Source organism: Vicugna pacos, chromosome 11 (genome assembly GCF_048564905.1).
Source record: "Vicugna pacos chromosome 11, VicPac4, whole genome shotgun sequence".
NCBI lineage: Eukaryota > Metazoa > Chordata > Mammalia > Artiodactyla > Camelidae > Vicugna > Vicugna pacos.
In genome coordinates, this window is record NC_132997.1 from 31,558,036 (window position 1) to 31,572,066 (window position 14,031).

General features: G+C 53.3%; 1 protein-coding gene across 1 annotated transcript in view; it reads left to right on the forward strand.

Annotated features, from left to right (window-relative positions):
* The window catches only part of RYR2 (ryanodine receptor 2), a 539,007-nt gene extending 526,205 nt beyond the window's left edge, over positions 1-12,802 (forward strand). The window contains exons 101-105 of the mRNA XM_072971049.1: positions 6,401-6,557; positions 7,947-8,011; positions 9,938-10,038; positions 10,484-10,535; positions 11,404-12,802. Coding sequence (XP_072827150.1) covers positions 6,401-6,557; positions 7,947-8,011; positions 9,938-10,038; positions 10,484-10,535; positions 11,404-11,499 — 471 coding nt within the window. The 3' untranslated portion in view covers positions 11,500-12,802. The remainder of the gene's footprint in view (positions 1-6,400; positions 6,558-7,946; positions 8,012-9,937; positions 10,039-10,483; positions 10,536-11,403) is intronic.
* Positions 12,803-14,031: the final 1,229 nt, after the last annotated feature.

Here is a 14,031-nt window from a genome sequence, read left to right on the forward strand (position 1 = left end):
CACTGACGCAGGGAGCCTCGTCTGCACTCGGGGGCAGCGCCGCATCCGCCGCCTCAGGCCTGGCAGCGTTAGGGAGGTCACCCGCTCTTGGAGGGCACGGCGCTCAGTGAAGTGCTCAGGGTCGGTGGGAGGTGGGGCTGATCTCAGATCAGACTGTGGTCTGCAGTGGCCTGTGTTACATGCGGGAATGAGACGGGACGCAGACCCCTCAGTACGGCAGTACGACCCCACACACCCTGGCCTCTCCCTCCGACGTCCTGCGTCGTGTTGGGCCCCACGCAGCTTGTGCCAGTGGTACCCTCGTTGACTACATTTTGAATTCTGCCCTCAGGATGAGTCCCCACTGCTTTTGTTAATTTTGTCTGTGGGCTTATTATGAGAAGAATCCATGCATTACTTGAACAAGGGGCAGGCCAGGAACACCACAGCCTTGCCCTGGTCGGCTTCACCCACTTACACAGGATTTGTGTCAAGAGGGCGGCAAAGTTTGCCTCACTTCAGCATGAATAGGCTTCTTGATGTTTTCAGCTCTGGACTCGGGTTACCCTGGTGGCCAGCCAGCCTTTTAGTCATCGCTCCAGCCAGGGTTGTGTTGAGCACCAGGAATTTCTGTCCAAATGGGTGAGACCACCTCTGCCCACCTCTGCTGTAGGTGTTCACAGCTCTCACGGAACAGGAGGGGCATCTGGCTGTGGGGAGCTGGGAGGCACCCTAAGTGCGCGTTGCAGGTGTGTGTTTCTTGCAAGAGAAAACTCAGTTCCAGGATCCGAACTGCCTCATCTCCTCCCTGTTTGGTGACTCCGTGCTGCGGCCAGTCACTTCAGCCAGTCCAGTGATCGATGTCAGAGCTGCCATGTTGAGGTCACGCTACCTAGTTTAGGTCCCAGAACCCTCTTACTAATGTTTGTGCAGCGAGGTTTTGAAGAAGCCAGCGACACTCACAATGTAACTAACCACTGACGGTCGTGTTCTTAAAAGCAGAGGCTTAATAAAACCAAACAGCGGGCAGGACACAAGTACGGAGGAGGAAGTGGTCAGATTTCTTTTCCTTAATTCCCAAAGAGAATCCTTCTTGACGCCGCCTCCTTGGCATTTCTTCCCCGCGGATGATGCCTGGCGCTCCCGTCGGAGCAGGCTTTGCTCGTTCACATCGTATTGTGTTGGTGTCACCCCGAGTTTTCTAGTTTTCGTCGCCTTTGCTGTTTCTAGCCGTTTCTTCGGGTCTGAAGGAGCACTTCAGGTTCCCGAGGGGCAGGACGCACCACCAGTGTTTCACCACGTACGGCAGGTGGCACTGTGGCTGCACTTTTACAGATGCAGTGATGACTCACTTCAGTTTCTTTCCTTCCTTCCTTCTTTCTTTCTTTATTTAGGATCATGGTGTTTTGAGCCAGAGAAACTAATTAAACCAGCAGTGACCTGATAGAGCTTGAACCTCTTCTCCAGGAATGCAGGAGAGTGAAAGGTGAAGCTGTAAAGTCCAGGGCAAAAGCTGATCGTAGGTGGAGGGCCAGGGAGACTGACTTGGTGTCTGTGCGGGTATTCATGTCAGAGGGCGTGGTTCTCAGCCTCAGATGCACGGAAAAAATCACTGGGGAAACTCTTTATAAATCCATAGATCTGCTAGACCAGCCCCGGGTCCCTGAGTCAGAAACAGTAGGGAAAGTAGTTTGGAGTATTTTGGGAAGAGCTTTCCAGGTGATTGAGATAAAACTATACTCCTAGGGCAGTCGCCTGCTTTGGTGATGGCTCTAAAGCTTACTTTACTCTCCCTTCTCAACGAGTCATCTTCTCTCTAGTTCATTCTCCTCCTCCCTCCCTGTGTCTGTCTCTCCCCACTGCTGGGTGTTTTGTTTGGCTGGTTGGCTGGTTGGTTTTTCTATCAAGATAAAGATCTTAGGATTGAACAACTGCCTCGTCCCCGTTTTTGTGGAACCAGGCACCTTCCGTCCTCATTACTCGGATTCTCTGAAGAAAGTGGGTATCTTTCTGCTCCAGCTCAGATTGTCAGGTTGAAACCAATTCTCTGAAAAGGAAGATGGCCGAAAGGATGTCCCTTTTCAGGGACAGGGGGTTAATGTGGGAGGTGAGAGCCTGCAGCCCCAGAAGACACCACCCCCACAGCAGCCGTCTCTCTGCTATTTCCAGTGGTAACTTCTGATAATGAAGGACCCGCTTGGGAAAATCAGTATCAAAATCCCACTGGTGAATTGTGCATTTTATTCTTCTCAACTTTGCTATGTTATTAAGCCTAAATCATCAAATCCACAGAACTTCCCCTGTCTGTTCTGCATGGCCACAAGTCTGTTACTGAAATCGGATGGAATCCTTCCTCAAAACTCTTACTGCTGTCATAGAATGAAGGCAGGCAGTGAGACAGGGGCATTGCCAGGAGAGGCTAGGAGGCAGATGAGAGAGCTGAAATGAAGGAGACATTTACTTTGGTAATTTAGCCTCATTCCATGGTCTTGTTTTCAACTTTAATGTCTAGAAGCTAAAAGTGAATCATTCGCTTGAGGACAGACTCCCATTAACCAGGCTCCTAGGAGTCAGACGTGTGAGTCAGAATAGCAACATTCTACTCATTAAGAGTTCTCGACGCAGCAAAGGAAGTCATGAACAAAATGAAAAGACAGCTTACAGAATGGGGGAAAATATTTGCGAACGATGCAACTGACAAGGGCTCAATTTCCAGAATATACAGACAGCTCATACAGCTCAGTAACAGAAAGACAACCCAATTCAAAAATGGGCAGAAGACCGAAATTGACATTTCTCCAAAGAAGACATACAGATGGCCAATAGGCAAGTGAAAAGATGCACAGTATCATTAATTATCAGAAAAGTGAAAATCAAAACTACACTGAGGTATCACCTCACACCAGTAAGAATGGCCATCATTCAAAAGTCCACAAACGATAAATGCTGGAGAGGACGTGGAGAAAAGGGAACCCTCCTACACTGCTGGTAGTAATATAGTTTGGTGCAGACATTATGGAGAACAGTATGGAGATTCCTTAAAAAACTAAAAATAGACTAACCCTATGATCCAGCAATCCCACTCCTGGGCATGTGTCTGGAGAAATTTGAAAAGATACATGCACCCCAGTGTTCACAGCAGCACTATTTACAATAGCCAGGACATGGAAGTAACCTAAATGTACATCAACAGATGACTGGATAAAGAAGTTGTGGTATATTTATGCAATGGAATACTACTCGGCCATAAAAAAGAATGAGAAATGCCATTTGCAGCAACATGGTGGACCTAGAGATCGTCATACTAAGTGAAGTAAGCCAGACAAAGACAAATACCCATGTGATATCACTTACATGTGGAATCTAAAATATGATACAAATAAACTTATTTACAAAACAGAAAGAGACTCACAGACATATAAAACAAACTTATGGTTACCAAAGGGGAAAGGCAGGGGGAGGGATAAATCAGCAGTTTGGGATTTGCAGATACTGACTACTATATATAAAAGATAAGCAATAAGTTTCTCTTGTACAGCACAAGGAACTATATTCAATATCTTGTATCAAATAACCTATAATGAGAAAGAATGTGAAGGATGTGTATACATGCATAACTGAATCACTGTGCTGCACAGCAGAAACTAACAAACATTGTAAGTCAACAATTCTTCAGTTAAAAAGAGACCATCAACTTGTTGATGGTCTCTCCCTGTAGAGAAGCTCTGTCTGGGGGCCGAACCGTCATCCAGAAGTCTTGGTCAGCAGGAATTAGCAAGAATTAGCTGGATGATCATAGTCACGTGCAGGTCAGATAAGCAGGGTATGGAGGGCGAGGTCACTGCGGGACCGGAACTGGGAGCTGCACTGATCCACCATGGGCCCCTCTGGGTATGGTGTGGGGAGTCAGAGGGCCAGAGTTTGACGAGAGGTGTGCCAGACCACAGCCAGGTGGACTGTCCAAGCTAAGACCCTGCCCCCACTGGGCAGAGCCAAGTGCGGGAGAGCCAGGGAAGGCCCGGCCTCTGTTGGTCCGTGAGAGCCCAGGTGGGCGCGGTCACAGTTCTACTCCCTGCGGCCGCAGTGAAGCTCATACGAAGACCGATTTGGAGAGAACCTTATAACCCCTAGTTGTTCTTGTTAAAGATAAGAAATGCATGCGGTAAAAATAATTCCAACAGTGTGTCAGAGGATACAGTGAGAATGAACTTTCTCTTCCCAGATACCCACTGTGAATGGTGTCAGGTACTGCTGCAGACAGACGGTTCTGAGAGGTTAATGCAGGGCCCTGGGGGCTTTTTTATTAGGAGACTGTCTTCAAAATTTCACTTCCAGAGGCGGAGTCAGTAGGTGGTACCAGAAATCCAGAGGGGTCGAAGCCCCGGGAGACGCAGGTGCGGAGTTCAGTTCCAGCTGCATCCGTCTCATCGGGCCGTCTGCGCAGAAGGACCGTCCTGGCCTCTGCTGGAGAGGCCTTTCCCTGGGCCCCGGGCTCTCCTGGAGTGGGCGATGGCTGGGGTGCCTCTCGATGCTCTTGCCCATCACGTCCCAAAGTGACAAACCTCTTTTCTGGGTGACCCAGTCTTTGTTTAGTCCTGCACATTAAATTCCCAGCGCCTGACTTAGGAAACTTTGTGTATTCTGCGTCTGTCAGTAAGTCAGCTGTTGAACCAGGAGCACTTTGGTCTCACCTCGCTGCCTGTTCTTCGCCTGAACTTTGTGCTCTTAGGGTGATCTGAGGACCTGAGGTCTGGGTTGAGGCGTCCAGTCGCCATTAGAGCAGCTGACCAGTCATCGCTTTTCCCCCTTGTTCATCTCACAGGTGGCTTTTGAGCGCCTGCCGTGGGCTGGACATTGTCTCAGCACTGATGGTAGAGCAGGGACCACAGTGCTTCCTCTCCTAATGGGACCAGTTCTGGTGGGTCAGATAGATCACAAAGCATCGAATAAGAAGTAAGTTGGCTGGAATTCAGCGAAGAGACCCAGGGTGTAAAGAGCAGTGTTTTGAGGCAATTAGCGCAGATGGTACTTAAGTATGGGACTGGAAAAGTTCCCCAAGGAAGTGTCGTAAAAGAAAGTAAAAGTTGAAACACCCCACTGGGCAGGAGTTCCTGAAGGAACAGGGAGGTGGGGATGCCCTGGCCGAGGGGGCTGAGAAGGGGTGACCAGAAATGGAGGAGAAAACCGGCGGGGGTGGTGGTGAGGTGTCTCTGAGTGAAGATGCTGTCTCGAGGCCGTGGCCCCTTCGTGATGGCAGACGGCACGCTTCTGTTTTTCTGAGGGGTGAATCCGAGTGTCTGGAATGGTCTAAGGAGAGCTCACAGAGGGGGTTCCTCGCTGAGGTTCCAGTGGGAGAAGCATGGGAAGGTCTGCAGGGACAGCACAGGCAAGCAGAATCTCAAGTCAGGAGTGTTGTATTTGGAGGAGGCGTGGGTAGGGTGGAGGGGTGCTTCTGGGGGCAGTAAAGGATCAGCTTAGGCGAGGAAAGGCGGGGAAGTCAGGGGGCCTGGTGTGGGAAGTGTGGATTCATCTTGAATAAAGATAAAGCCCCAGATGCTTAAGCCAGTGGCTCTCCACCGGTCGTGATCCTGTCCCCCAGAGGACACTTGTCAGGGCCTACAGATATGTCTGATTGTCTGCGGGGCGGGGTGCTGTCGGCACCTGGGGCACAGAGGCCAGAGGTCCTCCTGGAGTACTGTGGGATGCATGAGACAGGCCCCGCAGCAAGGAGTGTCTGGCCTGAAACGTGGTTGGTGACGAGCAGAGGAACCCGCCCCAAACGCACTTTACTGAGCCCCTTTTTCCTGCTGTGGACACTTCCGGCTGCACATTTCATTGGTCGCTTTAATGTTTCAGAGTTTAAGCAATGAGCTGCTATCTCCTCCCTGCCTCTCCCTTTTCTCTTCTTTGTTCTAGACCTTAAAGTAAAAAAAAAAAAAAACTGGCGTTACATTCCACATACGATAGATGAGAGCACAGTGTGTTAGTACGTCTGGCTTTTTCTCGCTTAATTGCTAACTTTCCGTCTTGTTACACTTTGGGTGTTTACTTCCCCATTCCTTGGTCTGTTATGCTCAAAAAAACGTAAACAATGCAATTCGGTACCGTTCTGTGGCCCCTCCTGTGACTGCAGTGGGATTACCTTCTGCCAGATGCTCCTGAGATGATCTTCATTTCCTGCCAAGTGTGACAGAAGGCGCTAAGCCGAGTGTACATGTGGAGCTGTGTTGATAAAAGACAGCAGAATGGAAGAGCCAAGTGTTTGCACCACAGTTACAGATACTGAAACAAAAAGGGGTGGTACAGATGAGAGATTCGCATCATCCAGAGCGAAGATTCGGAACCAGAGCGAGTCTTAGGTGTGCTGAGTGTGAACGGGGACGGTGGGCCCCGGTAGTGACCCCACCTCTCTCTCCCCCAGTGCTACATGTTCCACATGTATGTCGGGGTGCGTGCTGGCGGGGGTATCGGCGACGAGATCGAGGACCCCGCGGGCGACGAGTACGAGATCTACCGCATCATCTTCGACATCACCTTCTTCTTCTTCGTGATCGTCATCCTCTTGGCCATCATCCAAGGTGAGCGGCATCCTCGTCCGAGCTCAGGGCGGTCTGGCCTTGGAGCCAACACTGAAGGTAGGGTCAGAGCGGCGAGTGTTCTCTCGAAAAGCCAAGGAGAACATTTCCTTTCAGTGTTTCTTCGTTTGAAATGTGTAAGAAGGAACAGCAAAGATGCAGGGGACCCTGGTTCAGAGGGGACGGGGGACAGTTTCTTTGGCCGCCCTTCAAGTGACATCATGGAAAGAGCCCTTTCCGGGGCTTGATCCCAGCCCTGCTGACTGTTCACAACCCGGGGGGGAGCCGCCTAACCTCTCTGGGTCTGCCACGTGGAAAGTGCACACATCTCCGAGCCGTGGGCTGTGGGAAAGAGTTCTTTAAAAATGACGTCTGTCAGGGGCCCTGTGAGCTGGTGGTGGTGCTCTCATTAGAGGGAGCCGAGTCTGGTAAGTCTGAGGAACGTGGCCGACGTTCCCAGCTGAGAAGCGTCAGTGCTGGGGTCCACGCCCTCAGGTCTGCACCCAGGCCCACGCCTGCCCCGGTGCCACGCTGGCCAGGGTGCTTCATGTACTCCAGGGTGACTTGGGGTCGGGTGGGGGTTCGCCCTCCTTTTATTCCACGTTAACGCTTTTCCCTCAGAAAAATCACTCCTGTTGTCTTTTTTCTGCCTGCACATTTATCCTGGCACGATTTAAACATCTGCCAACGTGACATTATCCTCTAACTCCCATGGGCATAAGATGGCACTTTTTTTTCAGTAAAGTACGTGAACAGGTTTAAAGGGCCCATAATCCTCCCTTTATATGTCTGTATTCAGCATAGCAGTAATGTGTTTTCTAAGAGGGCAAAGTCATAAAACACTTGGAAGAAAAAGTTCAGCTGGCAGGTCACAGGAGAGAGAGGCCCCGAGCCTTTCAGCGCCGACTGACACTGTTAGTAACGTTACGGAAGGTTTATTCACGAGGGACTTGTGAAAAGAATGATCGGAGGCAGATTCCACACGGTTAATGTGGTCACGCTGGATTTGCAAGTAAGGACTTGGAGACCGCCTTAGTGGCGCTCTCTGTTCCTGACAACCATACATCTCAGCGGCTCCTTCTCGGCACAGAGCAGGTGCGAACGCACCGGCTGTTGGTGCCAGGGTGACCCCCCCGAAGGTCCTTCTGCTCTGTCTACGACACGTCAGCCCCCCATCAGGCAGCCTGTGCCCCAGGAGCCGCTGCTATGTCTGCCCCACAGAGGAGCTGCAGCCGCCCTGGTCGGGGGTGCAGTCTGTCCCCACGACTCGGACGTCCTGAGCTCTTCCCTGTGCTGGGCGGCGGCTGCTCCTCGGAGGGACTGGCCGTGGGGCCGTGAGTTTCATCGTTCTCCGCTTGCTGCAGATTAAAGCCTGCCTTTGTTTAACCCTAGGTTTGATCATTGATGCGTTCGGGGAACTGAGAGACCAGCAGGAACAGGTCAAGGAAGACATGGAGGTGAGTCTCCGCTTGTCTGCGCTTGCGTGGTGGCGGTGCACACGCCCTGTCCTGCTGCCTCTGTCAGAGAACCACGCCGGGGACGCGGGCACGGGCTTCCCTGGCCTGCTCTCGCTCAGCCAGTACCTGGCGCTGAGCGGTGCTGCCCGGTCCACACGCACCATCAGTGTTTTGTTCCTCAGGGAGCGGTAAGAGCACCCCTTCACAGTGAGGGCTTCACCCCAACGACAGCTAAGTCAGCAGGCGGTCACGGAGCAGCGCGAGAGCCCCTCGGAGGAGGGTCACCAAGTGCCGGGGTGGCTGGGGCTGGCAGCTCGTCTCCTCCAGGGTGACCAGGGGAGTTCTCAGGCCCATGCAGAGGCCTGGAGCTCACAGAGTGTGGGTTTGAGAGATGGCACAGCAGGCCAGTTTGGGCCATCGCCCTGCCCCACCGCGCCCTACCATGCACATCTCCAGGGCACTGCTCATGTGGGTTCCGGGAGAGCGTCACCACCTGAGGGTCTGTATACCAAGGCCCTGATCTTAGGGAGTTTGATGCGCAGATTCTCTCCTGGAAGCATTGCATTCTGATAGTGGGGCTGGAGACGGAGGCCAGCTGACGGAGAGTCTTGTCACCATCTGAGAAATGTACAGCGCGACCAAGAGGCTAGGACACTGGAGAGGGTTCAAGCAGGGCAGTGAGGTGATCAGATTTACACTTTAAAAAGATAACTGCAGGTTGAAACACGGGCATGAGCTAGACACTGGCTCGACCAGGACAGGGACGCGGCCGTCAGCATTTTCCCGGTAGGAGATTTGAGGCTTCACTCAGGAGGATGCGGGAGTCGGATGGAGTCAAGCAGTACTTCAGAGCCGCATGAAAAGAGCGTAGCGACTGGCCAGAGGCAGAGGATGCCAAGTGTGGAGCCGGCAGGGATGGGACAGAGGGTCCCTAGACAGAGGGAAGCGTGGCGGCCTTGTTACACCCAGAGGACCCGAGAGAGGTCACACGGGGAAGGGCAGCTTCCTGGGAAGAGCCGCCGAGTGTGAAGCTGTTTCTCTGGGACACCGAGTGGTGTGAGGACCAGACTGCTGGGTGGAGCCTTTCTGTGTCGGCTGCTGTCGATCAAGAAGGCAGGGGAGCGCTAAATTCTCTTCATCACCTTGACCCTGGACCCTGGTATCTAGGGCCATAAACATACCTCTGATGCCATTAAACAGCTTCTCCTTGGCGGGGAAGGTGAGCGTCGGGGGCCGCTGGAGGACAGTCATTGAGTTTGTCTGGATTGGCCCACAGGAAATGCTCCTGATAGGACGGGGGCCTGGCTCCTCCCAGGTGTTGGTACAGCTGCAGATGCAGACCTGGTGGGGAGAGGGCGGGGCTGGGATGGGGAGGGGGCCAGGGGAGCAGGCCCCCAGCTCCTGTCGGGGGGAAGCCGTCTGTGCATACGTGTCTGCTGGTGAGCTGTGTGCTTGCCTGAGTCGTTGACCGAACGCCTCACAGCTGGGATTGGCTGGTCCTCCCCAGATGGAAGGGGTGGGTGCCCCCCCACCCTCTTGGTCACCAGACTCGGCTAGGATGGGTACCCGGTTCACATCAGTCCTGCCTTGTGACTGGAGTCAGCACCCCGACCAGAGTGATTGCCACGCTGGGGCGTTCTCACTTAGGCCGGAGAAGGGAGGGAGGAGGCGTGGCTTTTCCGCCATCATCTCCTGGACGCTCTCTGCCCCTGTGCTCCCTGCCAGCCGCCGGTCCCTACGCCCTGTAAACGCAGGGCCCGCCGGGCTGGCGGCGCAGGAGTCCAGTCAGTGTTCCGTGCTTGGCTTGGCCTCCTGGGATGGCTTCACGCAGACCAGGCCCAGCCGCTGCCCTGAGTGGTGAGCGCTGTTTTCCTCCTCCGTTGCCGTCCGAACCCTGACCTTCCCACGCTTGCCTTTGTCTTCTAGACCAAGTGCTTCATCTGTGGGATAGGCAACGATTACTTCGACACCGTGCCGCACGGCTTCGAGACCCACACCCTGCAGGAGCACAACCTGGCCAATTACCTGTGAGTGCGCCCCCACCCGGCACTGGAGAGCAGCGGGGAGCCCCTCTCTTTACCGTGGCCTCAGGCTTCTTGCACCTCCTGGAGGCAGAGACCCCAGGCTCGTGGTTTTTCTTCCCCAGGAGCAGCTGTAACCCTGTTAGTCTCTGTTTCCACACGCGGACTGTGATCCCTGCCCCGCGAGAGCAGCCGCCCAGCCGGGTCTGGCTCCGGCCTGTCTTCACGCAGCTCCCGGGAGGCAGAGCTTGGTCTGCACGCGTTTTAGCCCCTTTGAAAACCTATGTTAAAGAAGGTTAAGCTTTTGGTCCCCGTGGCGTTGCCTGCCCCGCAGGTGTGACCCATGCCTTTGCTCTGCCACGAGGAGTGAGCCCGCAGCAGGACCAGAAGGGCCTGATCCTGCTGATCCTCCCAGACAGCCCGTTGCTGACTCCTGCCTCTGTATCTGCAGGTTTTTCCTGATGTATCTCATAAACAAAGATGAAACAGAGCACACAGGACAGGTAGGTAGACAGTGACTGCATGTCATCCTCTGGAAGAAATGCTGAGTCTCTGCAAGTTGGAACCAAGGGAGGGCGCGGGGCGTTAAGAGGTGGACTTGCTGTCAGGCCTCGTGGTCACGGTGTCTTAGTACAAGCTCCCTGTGGTCCTGAGTGAGGGTGCGAGGGTGGCCTGAGGAGGAAAAGTCAGGTGATGACTGCGTGTGAAAAATGAAGCCGTTCTTAGCTGAGAACGCTGGGTCTGGGCTGCGGTAATTACAGGGTGCTTGGTTGCTTAATCAGGGAGCCGGTGATTTCAAACGAACTTCAACCCCACAGTGTTATGGTCGCTTAAAAATTACTGCATATTAAATGTTTAAGGTTCTCCTTGAACTGTTTGAAATTCTCTCCACAAAGATTCACCTCCAGTTGTCAGTAGTTCGAATTTGAAGGATATAATTAATGAAAATAATAGTTTTAAGGAGCCCTCAAAAACATGTTGCAAATGGTGTTTTTTAATCAGTATTACGTGATGGTCAGGGTGAAGACTAATGATTTGTTTTTGGGGGGGTGGTAATTAGGTTGATTTGTTTGTTTGGAGGAAGGACTGGGGATTGAACCCAGGACCCTCGTGCATGCTGGGCACGTGCTCCACCACTGAGCTGTGCCCCCCAGTTATTTGCTCATTTGTAGGATCAAACAAGGCCGGGTGTAGTTAGGAACTACCTAAATGAACCTGGGCTTCTCTAGTTACATAGCTGTGTGTGATACACAATTACACATACGCAGTATGTATAGTAACAAATCTGAGTTTCTTTCTGTCTTCTGTTTGTGGTAACACACAGACTCTGGGCAAAGACACGACGTTAACCCACTTCCTTTACTTTCACAGGAATCTTACGTCTGGAAGATGTACCAGGAAAGGTGCTGGGAGTTCTTCCCAGCCGGGGATTGTTTCCGGAAACAGTACGAAGACCAGCTGAACTGAGCGCCGACCCAGCCCGCCTCGGAAAACCCACGCGCGCTCTCGCTGTCTTGGCCTCTGTCTCTCCGACTCTCTGTCTCTCCGCTCCCTTGGAGCGTCCTGCTGATTCTGCGAATTGCCAGCGTGATGCGCTCTCTGGGGGCTGAGAAGCTGTTCCCGAATACCCGACCGGGCTTCTCCCCCTACCTGGCCTGTTTCCTTTGCAAACAAAGACTGAAGAAGAATCTGGACTCACACACAGACCGGCGAGGAGCTCTGGGCGCGCTCAGGCGTCACCCAGACAGGTCTGCTTCTGAGACTCTGGAACCTCCTTGAGCTGCGGGACGTGGAAGGGCAGCGGGGTCGCCACACTCATCCAGCCTCTTTATTTCCCCATCCTGAAGGGAGCCCTGGCCGTCACAGAGCGCGGTAGCACGTGACCGACGGCCGTGGACACCAGTTACAAAGAAATAGTGCCTTACTATCTGTGGGTTGAGCTATGCAGAAGAAACGTGCATGAAAAACATCTTTATTTCCTTTATGTCACCTTCTTTTTCCTTAGTTAGACTGGTTTGGTGAGGTTTGGGTTTTTTTTTCCTTTCATGCTTTTCTTTAGTGGGGGAGGGTAACAAAAGCAGTTTGCGCGCACCTTTTGGCCAAGGCGGGTGGCCTGTCTCAGGACACGAGGAGGTTCTTCTCATTCCTCACATTCAGCTCCCTCCCCACGGGCTCCTGCTCTGATTTCCGTCATGCTCTGATGCCACGTTGCAACTTTACGAAATCTTTGTATGAGAACAAAAAGACTGCAAAAAGAAAAAACACACCTTCAAAAGAAATACTTCATTGCATGTTTATTATGCAAGTGTTAAGTGAACAGAGAACCCTCAGGAGCAAGCTGGTCAACGTGAGCGCACTCTCATGGTAACTACACGCATAGTGAGAAAGTGTCGTGGGCTAATCGTGTGCTTGGAGCCAGTGTCCGCCGCCGCCGCCAGTGTGGCAGCATCGAGAACGCGACTGCAGTCTTGGGCCTCTTCTTCGGCCACCTGTGATCAGCTGCTGACTGAGGACTTCTTGTCAGGCCACTTTTAACGTCAAAGCTGCAGTGACATCCATTCAGGGGTTTCATCGGTTGCATCAAAGAACACGGGTGACAGTGGCGATCACTCCATTTTGAGTCCTTTTAAGTGTGATGCAAACCTTTACAAATAAAAAGACATTCAGAGTGGAAGTGCAGTCGTTCTGCAGACGTCGGAGCTCTTTTGTCATAGGTCCGCTTGTTAATTTTAGAATTGGAAAACGGCTCTGATTAAACTACTTAACTAACTTTCTCACCCTCTTCTTTCTCCATTTCGCTTATCCCTGGGCTGTACCACTGAACCTTGCGCTCTGAACTCAAGGGTCTGGGGCAGCCAAACGCGGCCCCCAGGCCTGCGTATGTCCCGTAAGTAAGCCGCTGTTCTGCGTTCAGGGCTGCGGAGCTCAGGCCTAGGCCCCGCCCCTGTTGCTCCTTGTCCGGGGGCACCCAGGCTCCTTGGAGACCACCAGCAGCGCTGTGTCCCAGACCGGTTTCATCTGCGTACAGCTTTCATTTGAGCAAGCTCTTCCTTGTTCAGTGCAAATTCGCTTCCCGGTAATAACAGGGACTCATTTTCTGTCTTAGTCTGGAATAGGGTTAGCACACTAGCTAGTAAGTGACGTCTCAAACACTCAACCGCTAACGGGACGTCTGCCGCGTCCCAGGGGCAGTGCGGGGTGTCCCCGGTCACCCATCACCTCGTGGGCACAGCAGCAGAGCTGCGCTGCCTGGGTGTGGCGTCTGTCTCTTGGTGGCGTAAGTGAGGAAAACTTTTCCCTTCTTCTCTTCTAGGTCCGTTGGCTGGTTAAATGGACATAAGACAGGTTCACAGGAGAAAAGCATTTTGTACATACGAGAGCCCCACAAAGACATGAGAGGCTCCAGACGGTGAGGCCACTGAGGCTTAGAGGCCGTCCTGAGCTCAGGAGGAGAGAGTGGGGTCCGGGGCCCAGAGGGAAGGAAGACCGTGCACGGGAAGGTGAGAGGAGCGCGTGTGTGGGCGCCGGGCGGAGGCAGTGGGACACGGGGGTCTCTGAACAGCAGGCTCTGCCCGGCCCCTCCCCGGCCTCCTCGTGCTGGTTATCTCTGGTGGTGGCGCTCTTCCTGGACCCGGTCTTCTGTCTAAACTCCTTTAGGCGCTTAAAGGGGAGGCAAAAAGCTCTCCCTGAGTGTGTTGCCCTTGACTGTCTTCATCTCAGAGCCGTCCACGTGCCCCAGTGGCACGTTCTGGGGCGGCTGGTTCCGAACCTCCCAGCGTCATTTTACTGGGGGAGGAATCATTCGGCTGCAGCGTGGGAGTCCCCACTGCGGCTCAGGGAGGCGGCTGCATGCTCTGCGGGGTCTGAGTAACGTAGGTGTGGTCCGCTCCGCAAGACGTCAGAGGCCCCGCTCCCCGTCGCCCCACAGCGGAGCAGAGGCAGCTCACAGTGGAGGGGAGTCGACGCTCTTCCAGGACGTCAGATCTGGTAGACGCAGGC